We start from the raw sequence: 14,118 nt of genomic DNA on the forward strand, positions 1-14,118 counted from the left end.
AGTTGATTTTTTTCACAGGACACCATTTTTACGTTGAAAGAATGATTGAAAGACAAATTATGGTTATTCATACTTTGGTACTTGGGAGATATTTTTTTTAAGTAAATGAAGTGAGCCTGTAACTTCAAAGAAACGATTGACAGTATTTGTTGCCAGTGATATAAATCAAGCTCACATGGGAAATTTTAGAACTTTAGAAAATTTTTATCAACTATTATAAGCTTCACAGATTTCTCATTCTGTTGATATTAATGTGATTTTAAAAAAAAAATTATAGAAGGAAATATATCAGCATTTTGTAGACCTGCATAACTCAGTGAAACAACATTTCCTAAATGGCCAAAGCATAATGTTTCAAAATCACGCATGGGCAAAAATCTCCATTCAAAGTACAAGGTAGACTGGTGCATTTTCATGTAACAGAATACAAAAAGTACATTGAGATGTACCTTTAAGTAACTTCCTCTTGTCCAGTTTGGGTGCAGTATCAAAGAAGAATGTCTACAATATCTGTAAAGGTTATTAATACTCTTCCTTTTTCTACTATGTATCTGAGTGAGGCTAGATTTTCTTCATATACTTCAGCCAAAGCAGTACATTGCAACAGACTGAACGCAGAAGCTGCTAAGAGAATCCAGCTGACTTTTTTCAGGCAGACATTAAAGAGGTTTATAAAAAATGTCATTCTTTTCACTATATATTTTTAAAACATAGTTTTTAAATTAAAAATATGTTATATTAACATATAATGCATGTCTTATTTGTATTTTAAAATAAATTAATAAATAAGCTTTACATGTTCTCTCTTAACTTCTAATTTGGAAATACTGATAGATAGAACACACAGTGACAAAAGCTCTCTGGGGATTTTGATAATTACTGAAAGTGTGATGAGGTCCTGAGATCAAAATTTTGTAAAGTGCTGCTCTAGTCTGTATAACTGGATTAGAGAATCACTTTCTAGGAGGAAGATGGGGAACAATATCCTCTCTGATTCTAAAGTAATAAATGTTAATTATAGCAATATGAAAAATAAAGAAAGATATAAAGAGGGAAATAGAAATTACTCATACAGAACTGATTACTATGTATTTTTTCATGAAGTTCCTCCTAATCTCTTTAGGTTTTTTAAAAGAAAGTTAGAAGTCTGTGTCCAGTCAAGAAAATACGGAAATTAAATACAGATGTGTCCAAAGATATTGAAAGGTTGAAAAAGCAAAAAGAGGACACTGAGATAACTGACAACGTTAGTAACTGCAGGAGGAAGCTTCCTCTAGAGTTGGGTGAACAAAAGAGAAGAGATGGGGTGAGCAAGCTTAGATGACAGTCCCTCCATGGCTGGGAGGTTTAGCTGTAAAATGGAGGATGAGAATTAAATCACCTACTTCATGAACCATGAGATTAAAAATTATGAAAGGTCTTTACTTTCAAACCAGAAAGCACTACTCACATACACACACACACACACACACACACACACACACACACACACACAGATTTTTAGATTTTAAAACAAAGACCAAAACCCGTGATTCAACAAATCACAGGCAACAACCCAGGATGAGATCCCATTCTTCTTTTGAAAGACAAGGGATCCTTGAGTTTTCTTTAAGTCTGTGAAGCCTGATGATGCCAGGGAGGGAGGGAGAGACCAGGCTGAAGCTTGGTTCAAACTAAAGAGCATCTAGTGGAGCTTCCATCCCTCAGCATCTCTCAGAAATCCAAGCATAGTGAACTGCCTAGTGGTGGCACCATGCTACCTCCTCTTTCCTTTCTTAATTTTTCACTTTCTCTCTTTGCCTCTCCTCATTTCACCTCTTTTATTCTCACTCTTCCTTATCACTTTGGTTTCATAGTATCTCCTAATATCAAAGTGTTTCATCCATGTCTCCACCCACTGCCCCCCCGCAAAAAAAAAGAAAGAAAGAAAAAGATCAGCTTCTGGGAAAATGCCTAAGAACACAATTTCTATGCTCCTAGCGAAAAAAACAAAAACAAAAACAAAACCACACCACGCACTCTCTTCCTTCTTCTGAAAAAGCAGAGGACATTCCCTCTTTATTGAACTCTCCTTTTGGAGGGTCACCTGGGCTGTAGGGCACAGTGTTTCAGAGAGTCAGATATGGAGAGAACCAAACTACCCAGTTTGATCCTGGTGGTGAGACCTTGGGCAAGTCACTTAGCCTTTCTGGGCTTTATGCTCCACCCCTGAAACACAGGTGTAGTACTTAGTACCTACTTCATAGAGTTGTTGTGAGAATTGAATGAATTCACATCTCTAAAGTACTTAGAATCCTATCCATAGTGAGTATTCAAAAAATAAGAGCTGATATTATTATTGCTATTATTATTATTTAGAATTAGACAATCCTTGTCTCTACTGTATGAGTTGAGTAATTTGGCTCCATGTGGTTTGATATGTTACAGAGGCTCATAAAAATGTCTCTTTGGAGGGCTTCCCTGGTGGCGCAGTGGTTGAAGAGTCCACCTGCCGATGCAGGGGACACGGGTTCGTGCCCCTGTCCGGGAAGATCCCGCGTGCCGCGGAGCGGCTGGGCCCGTGAGCCATGGCCGCTGAGCCTGCACATCCGGAGCCTGTGCTCCACAACGGGAGAGGCCACGGCAGTGAGAGGCCCGCGCACCGCAAAAAAAAAAAAAAAATGTCTCTTTGGGGGAAGAAAAAGAATAGTTAATGTATTATACATGATGGCATTTCCTTCAGATATTTTTACTGAAAAAAAATTACATACTTCTGCTTTTGCTTTTCTTAAACCAACAGCATACAAGGCAGCACAGAGCCAGCCATGAGACCCCTGAGCACAGGGAAGCAGCCAGGATGATCGTGGGCCTCTCGGATGGAGTTGCAGGTAAGACAGCAAACACCCTGGAGCGAGCTGTAAAATTGACCCCTGTTAAAAAAAAAACAAAAAAAACAAAATAATAACAATAGCATATTAATAAGATGCTAATATAAAATATTGTGGAAAAGATATGGTTACAATAGTACCTGGCACATAGTTGATCCAATAAATATTTATTGAATTAGATGATTCAATATATGAGTCAATAATAAATCCAAGACTCATATTTCTAAAGAATTTCAAGATTCCAACAATAATATATGATTGTTCTTTCCACTTCTGTCCATTATGATGGGGAATTCTTCCAATGCTCTCCTATTTTCAGACCTTTTTTCTCCACCAGTGCAAAGCTGTAGCTTTACTCTCATGTTCCACTAATTAGAACAGAAGCACTCCGGACTCCAGATTGCGTGAAACAACTTGCTACGACATATGTATCTCATTTCAAATACAACATGTAACACATCAAAACAAGGGCACAGTGACTCCTACTATGGAACCAAGAGAATTTCTAAGGTCCACAGGAATTTTGTTATCTGGAAAACTAGGGGTAGAGCAGGGATAGATGGATAGAGCCACCGTGGCTATGGATGAAGGGGCAGAATGGCCGTTCCCTTCAGGGAGCACATCTTTCTAAGAACTCGTCTCAAACTCCTCCTTGTTTTGTAGACTGACAAATTTGGTTCTCACTCCATTAGTGTTTTTGAAGCAAGGTTAAAAAAGAATCTAAAAAAGCAACAAAACAAAACAAACAAACAAACAAACCCTGTCTATACACACAAAAACCTGTACACACATGTTTGTAGCGCCTCAATAACCACCCAAACCTGGAAACAATCCAAATGTTCTTCAACAGATGAATGAATAAACCAACTGTGTTTTTTTCAGGCAATGGAGTAAGACTCAGCCAAAGAGAGAAAGAGAAAAAGAAAAAGGAGTGGGGAAGAGGATGAGGAAGAGAGGGAAGGAGGATGGAGGGAGGGAGGGAGGGAGGAAGGAAGGAAACTATTAATAACCTGTAACTACTGAGATGAACATACAAAGCATTATGCTGAGTGAGGAAAGCCCATCTCTAAGGAGTATATATGATATGATTCCATTCATATGACGTTTTAGAAAAGACAAAATTATAGAGATGGAGAACAGGTCAGAGGTTACAGGGATTAGTGGGAGGATGTGAGGACAGAGGAACAGCATAAGGGAGACTTCTGGGAAATGTTCTGCATCCTGATTGTGGTGGTGATTGCATGAATCTATATATATCTTTGAATTTATAAAATGACCCATCTAAAAAAACATCATTTTTACTGTATGTTATTTCAAAATATAAAAATTTTAAAACTTTGCCTATAATTTTTGCCTATAATAGATATGTTCATTATCTTAACTGTGGGGATGGTTTCATGGAAGTATAGATTCATCAAAGCTTATCTAACTGTATGCTTTAAATATGTATAGCTTATCGTATGTCGATTATATCTCAAGACAAAAATTTAAAGTCAAAAAAAAAAAAACACTTGCCTGTGATCATAAGTTAGCTATAACCAGCATTTTTGAGTAGGTCGTTCAAAACAAACAAACCCCAAATCTCTGCTTTCATCTGAATAATTCAGGCAAAAGCAGAGTTTGTATTTTCTCTACTCAAGGAAACACCATGTCTCCTTTGCTGTGCTTTCCTTGGGCTGAACCTGACAATTTGATTGGAAGTCACAGTTAGAGCTCCAGTCTCTTGACTCCTGGCTGACTCGGTCCTAAAGCTACTATAACAAAATTATCTAGAAATGTTTCTCCTGTGGGTACATCTTATCCTTGAGTCATATTTGGCTTGTTTGTTATCAATTAGTTGCTTTTTATGGGCAACTGAATAAGCTAACTCTAGCCCAGAGACAGGGGTATGGATTTTACTAGGGATTTACAGAATTAAGAACAAAATTCTTTATTCTTTTATCCATTTTCCAATAACTGCTCAGTGATTCTTTACTTCACCACACAGATAAGTTACTGTTCTCATTCTTAAGATATTTACAAGCTAATAAATGAAATAAGATACACATACAAATATTTTCCATACAAATCAGAATATGACCCATGCCACCAGAATAATGCAAATCAATTGCTTTGGAAGGTAATTTTCTAGCAATATGATTGGGGAAAGCTTCCCAGAGGAGAGAGTATCTAGATGGGGATTTGCAGGTTGAGCAAATAAAGACAGAAAAGAGAAAAAAAAGCAATCGATGTTGAAAAAAGTACTGCCAGGAAACACTAGGAATCAGTGCAGGAAAGCACATGAGGCAAATTTTGGCGGGCATTAAATGTCAAAAGCCAAAAGGCTCTTGACAACATTCTGAAGGCAATGAGGTGTCACAGACGGAAAAATTCTGACCTGAGAAGTGGCATGAGCCACCTGTGATATAGAAGATCAAGCCATGGAAGTGTTTAGAACACAAATAATGACAGAGAGGCTGAAGTTAGGCCTAAGGTTTATAAGCCTGGAGCAGTATCCTGAGTCTAAGGGTGAAGACCACCAGTGTTTAAATACTTTTAGCAGCAGAACATTATTTAAATGTAATCTTAGGCAGAATCTCAGTATACCCACTTATTCATAAACAAATATTTATTTGTTTTTGGTTTTTTTAACACCCTGAGGATGTAATGCTGAACTAAGCAGAATTCCTGTCCCTTCTGGGGCTTAGGTTCTAATGGGGGACAGAGCAGGCAGGCAATAGACAAACAAGCAAATACACAGGTACTCTGACGCTAGAGAGTGATGAGTGCCATGCAGAACTCAGAGAATGGCTGGAGAGGGGAGCAGGGTTGAGACTGTGGTGTAGACAGAGTGAGGCAGAAAAGGGCCCTCTGAGGAGGTGACATTTGGAAAGAAACCTGAGTGAACTGCTGAGTGAGCCATGAGAAGTTACGGAGGAGGAATATTCCAGACTCGGAAACGGCCACTGCAGTTGAGTTTTTCTGGGTTGGGTGGCAGGGTGCATCCTGTCTCAGCCCAGCGGCCCTGGAGAACCCCCTAAGAGTCCCATGGCTCCAGGAAATGGTTACAGAAACCACAGCCTAGACCATGGTAATGACAATGCATGTGGAAAGGTTGGGTGGGGAGTCGGTAGAACAAACTTACAGACACCCTGCCCTCTTGACAGTGTCTCAGGAAGTTCAGAAACAGATAAATGAGCTGGATTAGTCCACATGTTATAAAGACTTATGAGGATTCCATACATACTTGGTTAGACCTACGTAACTTCTCAGTTCCTCAATTTCTATATTTCCAAAATAGCATAGCGATTATAGTCAATGATACTGTATAATAAACTTCAAAGTTGCTAAGAGACTAGGTCTTAATTGTTCTCACCACCAAAAAGAATGATAATTATGTGATGTGATAATTATGCAATGTGGTATAGGTGTTAGCTAACACTACAGGGATAATCATATGGCAATACATAAATATATCAAACCACCATGCTGTGCACCTTAAACTTATACAGTGTTATGTCAATTGTATCTCAGTATAAAATAAATTATAGATATGTATATGTATATATATATATATATATACATATACATATATCTTTAATGAACTAAGTCCTTAATTATAAGTCTTTGGTGTATCTACGGAGCTGAAGAAATGTATGTCTTTGTATGCAGTGATCAATGAAACATTGATTAAAGTGACATCTATTTCCACTTAAAAACATAAAGACATGGACAATCTTGGAAACTTTAGAAAGACAGATTGCCAACTTCCATGATCTAAGTATAATCAGGAATCACATCTGCCATTATCTGCCATCTCTGGCCATTAAGCAGATGTTGAACTCTGTCCTTTTTCTTCAGTTTTAAGAAAAATCAATAAATAATGAGACCAAAAAAAATACTAAAATAGGAATAACGACGTGTTCCTCTCTCTAAGGGAGAAGAGGGAAAATAATGAAAATGATTGCAAGTCTCCTGCTTGATTCAGGGATGAAGCAACAATTACAGTCCCGTGAATCAATGCTTGTCACAGCTATTCTTTTGGAGCTTACGAAAAAGGAGAAATGTCATTGAGTGGCCTATCAACGTGAGGATGAGAGCTGCTTTCCCAAATAATTCCAGCCTTAGACACTGATACACCTGGAAATGAGGAGTCACTCTCAGGGTCTGTACTGGTAATGAACAGGTGGCTATGGGGTCACAGAAGTGCAGGCCTTCTGATGTTTTCTATTTCTCCTCCATCTTTTCTCTTCTCACTTAAACAGAGCCTCACCTCATAGAGTCAGTCTTGAAAATTACGAAGAATAATCTAAGGAAAATTCTAAAGGAAAACTTCTCAGGACGATTCCTCATTTAGGGGACTTTACAAGCTGAAGGTGGAAATTAAAGGAAGCAGTAGTCCAGTAAATGTGAACACCAGGGCCAGCTCAAAATCACACTGTCACTGAGAAGCTTCTGTCTACACTATAGTTTACATTCGGTTGTATAACTTATGCCTTAAAATAAACGTGATGAAGTATTTAGGCTTAGTTAACCACTGAGGAAACTGGAGGGCAACGGTCTTTTAATTATGCAACAAATCGGGACCAAAATATCCAGCTCTGCATGTGTTACCCTTCAAAATATATCCTTGGGAATCCCATGGTCAAGGCACTGAACATTCTCCATGAATCTGTGCTTACATCAGGACAACGTCTTAGGTATTAAAAGAACAGGTGTCCTACACAATTAATAATACTACCTGACCCCAGATGATATTCCCTTTGTGAAGAAAAATTGTCCAAAACTTGGAACTGAGAGAAAAATAATGATTACAGATCTTAACAATATCATACTGGAGCATTTTCGAACAAGCCCATCCAAGGTTTATCAATCTCTCTGGAACACACTTTTGTTTGACTTAATATTCAATATTTAGGGGTCCAGTCTTGTGAATTTGTAGGAGATTGGTAAGCTGCAAGTGATTTTCATCCAGTAAGAATGTAAGTGATATTTGTAGATGTGCAACTCAAAGATTAGAGTTTGATTGCCCTGTATCCAATTTAGCAAACTGATTTCAAAGCAGTCCTTTCCAGGCTATAAACCTTGCCATCCTCCTGGTTCCCTCATTAAAGAGTAAAGTAACTTGTTGACAAGTACTCATTATATATTTTCATGAGAGCCATATTTTTAACTTTTTGAAAAGTATACTGACGGTTTGAATTTAAGTTTCATGAAGGAGAACTAATACCTGGCCTTAATTAAATATTTGTTGTTGGGCTTCAGACACCTCACATCAGAACATTTAATTTCCTTTGCCATTTCCAATATCTAAGCAGCTTAAATCCACTCATGATGGTTCTAGTGTATTTTTTAAAACTTTACATTATCACAGCTGTGTATTAACTACTTTCCACAACTGCATGTCTTAAGTACCAGACTAATTTCCCTGACTCAAATTAATAACTGATTATAATTATCTACCTTTCAGTTCAAACATGATGTTAGTATTTTTAGAACTCTTTCAGATGCTCTCTTAGGTGAGGAGGGTTTTTTCCTGGTAAATTACAATATTGGATGCAATATTTAAATCACTTTTTTCAAGTGGTAATTCTGTGTCTCTATCAGAGTTCAATCTTTTATAAAAAGGATGTCCAAAACTGGACTCTCGCCACTCCTCTGTAGGGTGCAGCCTGGACTCTACCCATCATGGAAATGGGAGAGTAGTATTTTTCATAAGCTCATCTGGCTTTGAAGTTTAAGTAACATATTATTTACTACAAAGTTATTGAATAGTATTACACTCTAATAAAGCAAAATTTGTCAAGAATACTTCCGAAGGGAGAAGGTTTCTCTTTAATGTTTTGTCAAGAAGAACTGGATCATACAAGCAACTTACACACACCTTATACCTACATTTCTAAAGTACCGGGAATTTGAATGGGTATAGTCACCATTTTAAAGGTGGGGGTGGGGCAGTGGATGAGGAGGGCAGGACTGAAAGATAAGATTTCACAATACTCGATACCCCAGGACTCTCCTTCTTATAAATTAAAATTCTTAAAGTGATACCCAATCAAATTCCATCAAATGTCATAGAAAAAGAAATAGAACATTCAAAGTAAATTTTAATAACTAGAGGAAAATGTACATTTGGATTCTTGCTTACCGTGATTCTCACGAGGCTTAATTTCTACATGTGTTCTTGCTTCTCACACCTTAATGATACAACCAAGGGGATTTTTTCTCTAAACTACAATGACTTCTTATTCATGATAGAAGCTAGTCCCATTATAAAGGAGAAGGGGTTATTTTTTTTTTTTTTTAAAAAGGAACAGATAATAAAAACACACTGTGCTGAAATTACCTGGAGGGAAAGTGACAGTAAAAATAAAGTGCCAATTTGACCCAGAGATCAAAACTGCCAAGTTGGAGAACCTCACATAACCATCTTGAGTTTCTGCCTGAGTACATCCTACAAATAAACACAAAACAAAAAGTGAATGTTAGTTACCTACACAAGAGCGATTTCTTCAAGTTTTCCCTGTAGAGAGGCAAATGGACAATATAGAACAAAAATTAATTGAAGAGGTTACTAAATCCATCAGGCTTCTCTTAGACAAATCTTGGAACTAAATAATCCAAGATAGAATAATAACAACAACAGCCAACATATATTGAAAGCTTACTATGCCAGACATTGTGCTTTATATTCATCATTGTACATAAACTACACAACCCTATAAAATATACTATTACCAATATTCTAGAGATTAAGAAATAGACTCAGGAAAGGTTAAATTATGTGGTGAGGGGGTTATAGCTCAAATCTGCCTGTTTTCAAAGTCTGTATTCTTAGCCCCTATTATATACTGAATATTTAAATGTCTCTCAAGAAAGAAAGTCTATTCTCTTTCTACGTGGTCAGCTTCTAGGCTCTGCCTCTCTTCTATTCAAGGGATCTGTGGTTTATGCGGTGACAGAGTTAGGCCAATAGATGAGGACCACAGCAATGCATCAAATCAGGAGTGATAAAGGCTACACTGTTCAGCAACTTGGATTGTCTGGGCTATGGTTTCCCTGAATAAAATGCAAAAAAGAAAGCTGGCATCTTCTAACAATAGGCCATCCATTTATAAAGTAAAAGAAGGAAACTTAGCTCTGGATCCCATTCACAATGCCTTTGACTAGTCTTCTGACTCCACTATCCTCAAATTACTTTGCTAATTAACAGCTGCTCCATTTCACTCTGGAAATGTCACTATGATTGGTATGATGGACAATGAGATAGGAGAGTGGTCCTAAAGTCTAAAAATTGGTTTGAGATCTTTAAGGCTGAAAGGTATCATAAAGATAGAATATGCATAGTGTTCTATTTCTCAATTCAATTGCTCAATCCTTTTTGGGAAAGCATTTTCTTCAGCAATTTTTCAGAGCTAACTAAAATTTCCTTTTTCAGAAACATCTTTTCCTTCATCTCTTCAGAGTCCTGAAATAAATAAACTGCCCAGAAAAAATGGAAATAAATAAGCCAAGACTGAAATAAAGGATAGGCACCAAGACAAATGCTGTTTATACTCTTTAAAACCTATATGCATCAAAATTATGGTCAATAAACTCTTGCAAACAATGAACTGCAGAGTACAGATGTTCAACATGAAATCATTTGCTACAGTTTTCCCTTTGACAAACGTTCTTATTGTTCCCATCTTTAGAGGAATACAAAGCAGCATTTAATTGAAATGTGTCCGGCGAGCACAGTGAGTCTGCCTCATAGAACAGCCGCCAGACTGCCTAATGGAAAGTACTTTAGCTCCAAATCGGTTTGCTTTTGTGTTAAATACAAGCTTGCCTCAGAGATCTCTACCAAGATTCCCATATATATCTACGATATTCTCAGCTTTGAAGCATATGTGCCCCAAAGCTGAGGCAGTTTGCTGCCAAGTACAGTACATTACTCCGGGGTTCATCATATCTCTGGAATGGTAATTGTAAAACAGACAAATGTCATTGACAGGCTCCCTGATCAAGCTGGTCCTGGCTGAGGGAACCTGGGAGGAGACGGGGTGTTGGGCTTCACACAAGATTGAAGCTGATGACATGCTTTGTCAGGGAATGCTACTTGAACGTGATTCTGTAGGGCATAGGGTTTCCAAAATACGTTTCACCCCCAAAACTATCCCTCTTACCCTTAGCTATCCACACTAGCAAACTGTTACATCATTAATGTTGAGAGTTTATTTTTTTAGTATTAAGAACACATTTTTTCTACAACTAGGATCTATAGCTAAATATCAAAGGATCTGAAGGACGCTAAAATAATTGTCTTTGTGTATATAAACCCATTTTTGGTTATAACCTCTTTTTTTTTTGAACTGAAGAGGATTTACTGAGACAAAAGACCATGAAGTTAAACTGCAGAACAAAAGATTTAGGCTAGACTTATAGACCGGGTTTTGTTGTTGTTAATTTATTTTTCTGCAGGAAATACTTAGAATAAGTTAGGTAATCCATGCCAAATGGTTTTGCTTCCATTCTTTCTGAAGTTAAAGAGAAATATTTCATGATGGCTTCAAGAGATACTTTCAGTCATTGAAATAGGGTGTTTGGTGATGTGGGCATTCTACACAGAAAATGACACCAGATTTTTTTCCTATTTCATGACACTCACACACACGCACAAAAACGTGTGCATATAAGATGACCTCAGCCCATTCCTCATACGCTCTCATTGAATCTCCCAAAGAGAACAACGGTGAATATACTGATCCAGGGGAGTCAGTTGGCTTGAGCATGAGTTGGTGTTAATGGAGGAAAATAACAAATGGTTTCATGCCTCATTCATTTTGCATGATCCTAAGCTAGACAGTGATGATATCCTTGGGATAACTGAGAGGAAACCAATGACGAATTGGGGGGAGTATGTGTCAGGAATGGGGCACAGTAAAGTATGGAGGCTGAGTAAGGTATAGTAGAGGAGTAGGTATGGGATACAATAAGGTATGGAGTGTGAGTAAGGAACTGGGTATGGGTAATGTATGCAGTACGGCAAGATACATATTTTATAGGAGGCATGTGAATGAGCTTAGACTCAAAGCCAGGGTAGAGCAAGAAGTAACTGGAAGAGGGCAGACAGCAGAAGCAAGAAGAACTACAATCCTGCAGCCTGTGGAACAAAAACCACATTCACAGAAAGATAGACAAGATGAAAAGGCAGAGGGCTATGTACCAGATGAAGGAACAAGATAAAACCCCAGAAAAACAACAAAATGAAGTGGAGATAGGCAACCTTCCAGAAAAAGGATTCAGAATAATGATAGTGAAGATGATCCAGAATGGAGGCAAAGATCGAGAAGATGCAAGAAATGTTTAACAAAGACCTAGAAGAATTAAAGAACAAACAAACAAACAGAGATGAACAATACAATAACTGAAATGAAAAATACACTAGGAAGAATCAATAGCAGAATAACTGAGGCAGAAGAACGGATAAGTGACCTGGAAGACAGAATAGTGGAATTCACTGCTGCTGAACAGAATAAAGAAAAAAGAATTAAAAGAAATGAAGACAGCCTAAAGACCTCTGGGACAACATTAAATACAACAACGTTCGCATTATAGGGGTCCTAGAAGGAGAAGAGAGAGGAAAAGGACCCAAGAAAATAATTGAAGAGATTATAGTCGAAAACTTCCCTAACATGGGAAAGGAAATAGCCACCCAAGTCCAGGAAGCGCTGCGAGTCCCATACAGGAAAAACCCAAGGAGAAACACGCAGAGACATATAATAATCAAATTGGCAAAAATTAAAGACAAAGAAAAATTATTGAAAGCAGCAAGGGAAAAATGACAAATAATATACAAGGGAACTCCCATAAGGTTAACAGCTGATTTCTCAGCAGAAACTCTACAAGCCAGAAGGGAGTGGCATGATATACTTAAAGTGATGAAAGGGAAGAACCTACAACCAAGATTACTCTAGCCGGCAAGGATCTCATTCAGATTTGATGGAGAAATCAAAAGCTTTACAGAAAAGTAAAAGCTAAGAGAATTTAGCACCACCAAACCAGCTCTACAACAAAGGCTAAAGGAACTTCTCTAAGTGGAAAACACAAGAGAAGGAAAGGACCTACAATAACAAATCCAAAACAATTAAGAAAATGGTAATAGGAACATACATATTGATAATTACCTTAAACGTGAATGGATTAAATGCTCCAACCAAAAGACACAGGCTCGCTGAATGGATACAAAAACAAGACCCATATATATGCTGTCTACAAGAGACCCACTTCAGACCTAGGGACACATACAGACCTAAAGTGAGGGGATGGAAAAAGATATTCCATGCAAATGGAAATCAAAAGAAAGCTGCAGTAGCAATACTCATATCAGATAAAATAGGCTTTAAAATAAAGAATGTTGCAAGAGACAAGGAAGGAGACTACATAATGATCAAGGGATCAATCCAAGAATAAGATATAACAATTGTATATATATACCCAACGTAGGAGCACCTCAATACATAAGGCAACTGCTAACAGCTATAAAAGAGGAAATTGACAGTAACACAATAAAAGTGGGGGACTTTAACACCTCACTTACACCAATGGACAGATCATCCAAACAGAAAATTATAAGGAAACACAAGCTTTAAATGACACAATAGACCAGATAGATTTAATTGATACTTATGGGACATTACATCCAAAATCAGCAGATTACACTTTCTTCTCAAGTGCACACGGAACCTTCTCCAGGATAGATCATATGTTGAGTCACAAGTCAAGCCTCAGTAAATATAAGAAAATTGAAATCATATCAAGAATCTTTTCTGACCACAGCACTATGAGATTAGAAATAAATTACAGAGAAAAAAATGTTAAAACACAAACACATGGAGGCTAAACAATACATTACTAAAAAACCAAGAGATCACTGAAGAAATCAAAGAGGAAATAGAAAATACCTAGAGACAAATGACAATGAAAACACAATGATCCAAACCTATGGGATGCAGCAAAAGCAGTTCTAAGAGGGGAGTTTATAGCAATACAAGCCTACCTCAAGAAACAAGAAAAATCTCAAATAAACAATCTACCCTTACACCTGAATGGACTAGAAAAGAAGAACAAACAAAACCCAAAGTTAGTAGAAGGAAAGAAATCATAAAGATCAGAGCAGAAATAAATGAAATAGAAACAAACAAAATAATAGCAAAGATCAATAAAACTGAAAGCTGGTTCTTTGAGAAGATAAACAAAATTGATAAACCATTACCCAGACTCATCAAGA

The 14,118-nt window shown here is 37.3% G+C and overlaps 1 protein-coding gene across 1 annotated transcript in view; it reads right to left on the bottom strand.

Moving 5' to 3' along the window:
- PKHD1 (PKHD1 ciliary IPT domain containing fibrocystin/polyductin) overlaps positions 1–14,118 on the bottom strand; it is a 433,351-nt gene that overhangs the window by 11,650 nt on the left and 407,583 nt on the right. Inside the window, exons 63-64 of the mRNA XM_007451921.1 lie at positions 9,193–9,300; positions 2,751–2,909 (exon numbers count right to left, since the gene is read on the bottom strand). Of these exons, the coding sequence (XP_007451983.1) occupies positions 2,751–2,909; positions 9,193–9,300 (267 nt within the window). The remainder of the gene's footprint in view (positions 1–2,750; positions 2,910–9,192; positions 9,301–14,118) is intronic.

This window comes from Lipotes vexillifer, unplaced genomic scaffold, assembly GCF_000442215.2.
Source record: "Lipotes vexillifer unplaced genomic scaffold, Lipotes_vexillifer_v1.1 scaffold147, whole genome shotgun sequence".
Lineage (NCBI taxonomy): Eukaryota > Metazoa > Chordata > Mammalia > Artiodactyla > Lipotidae > Lipotes > Lipotes vexillifer.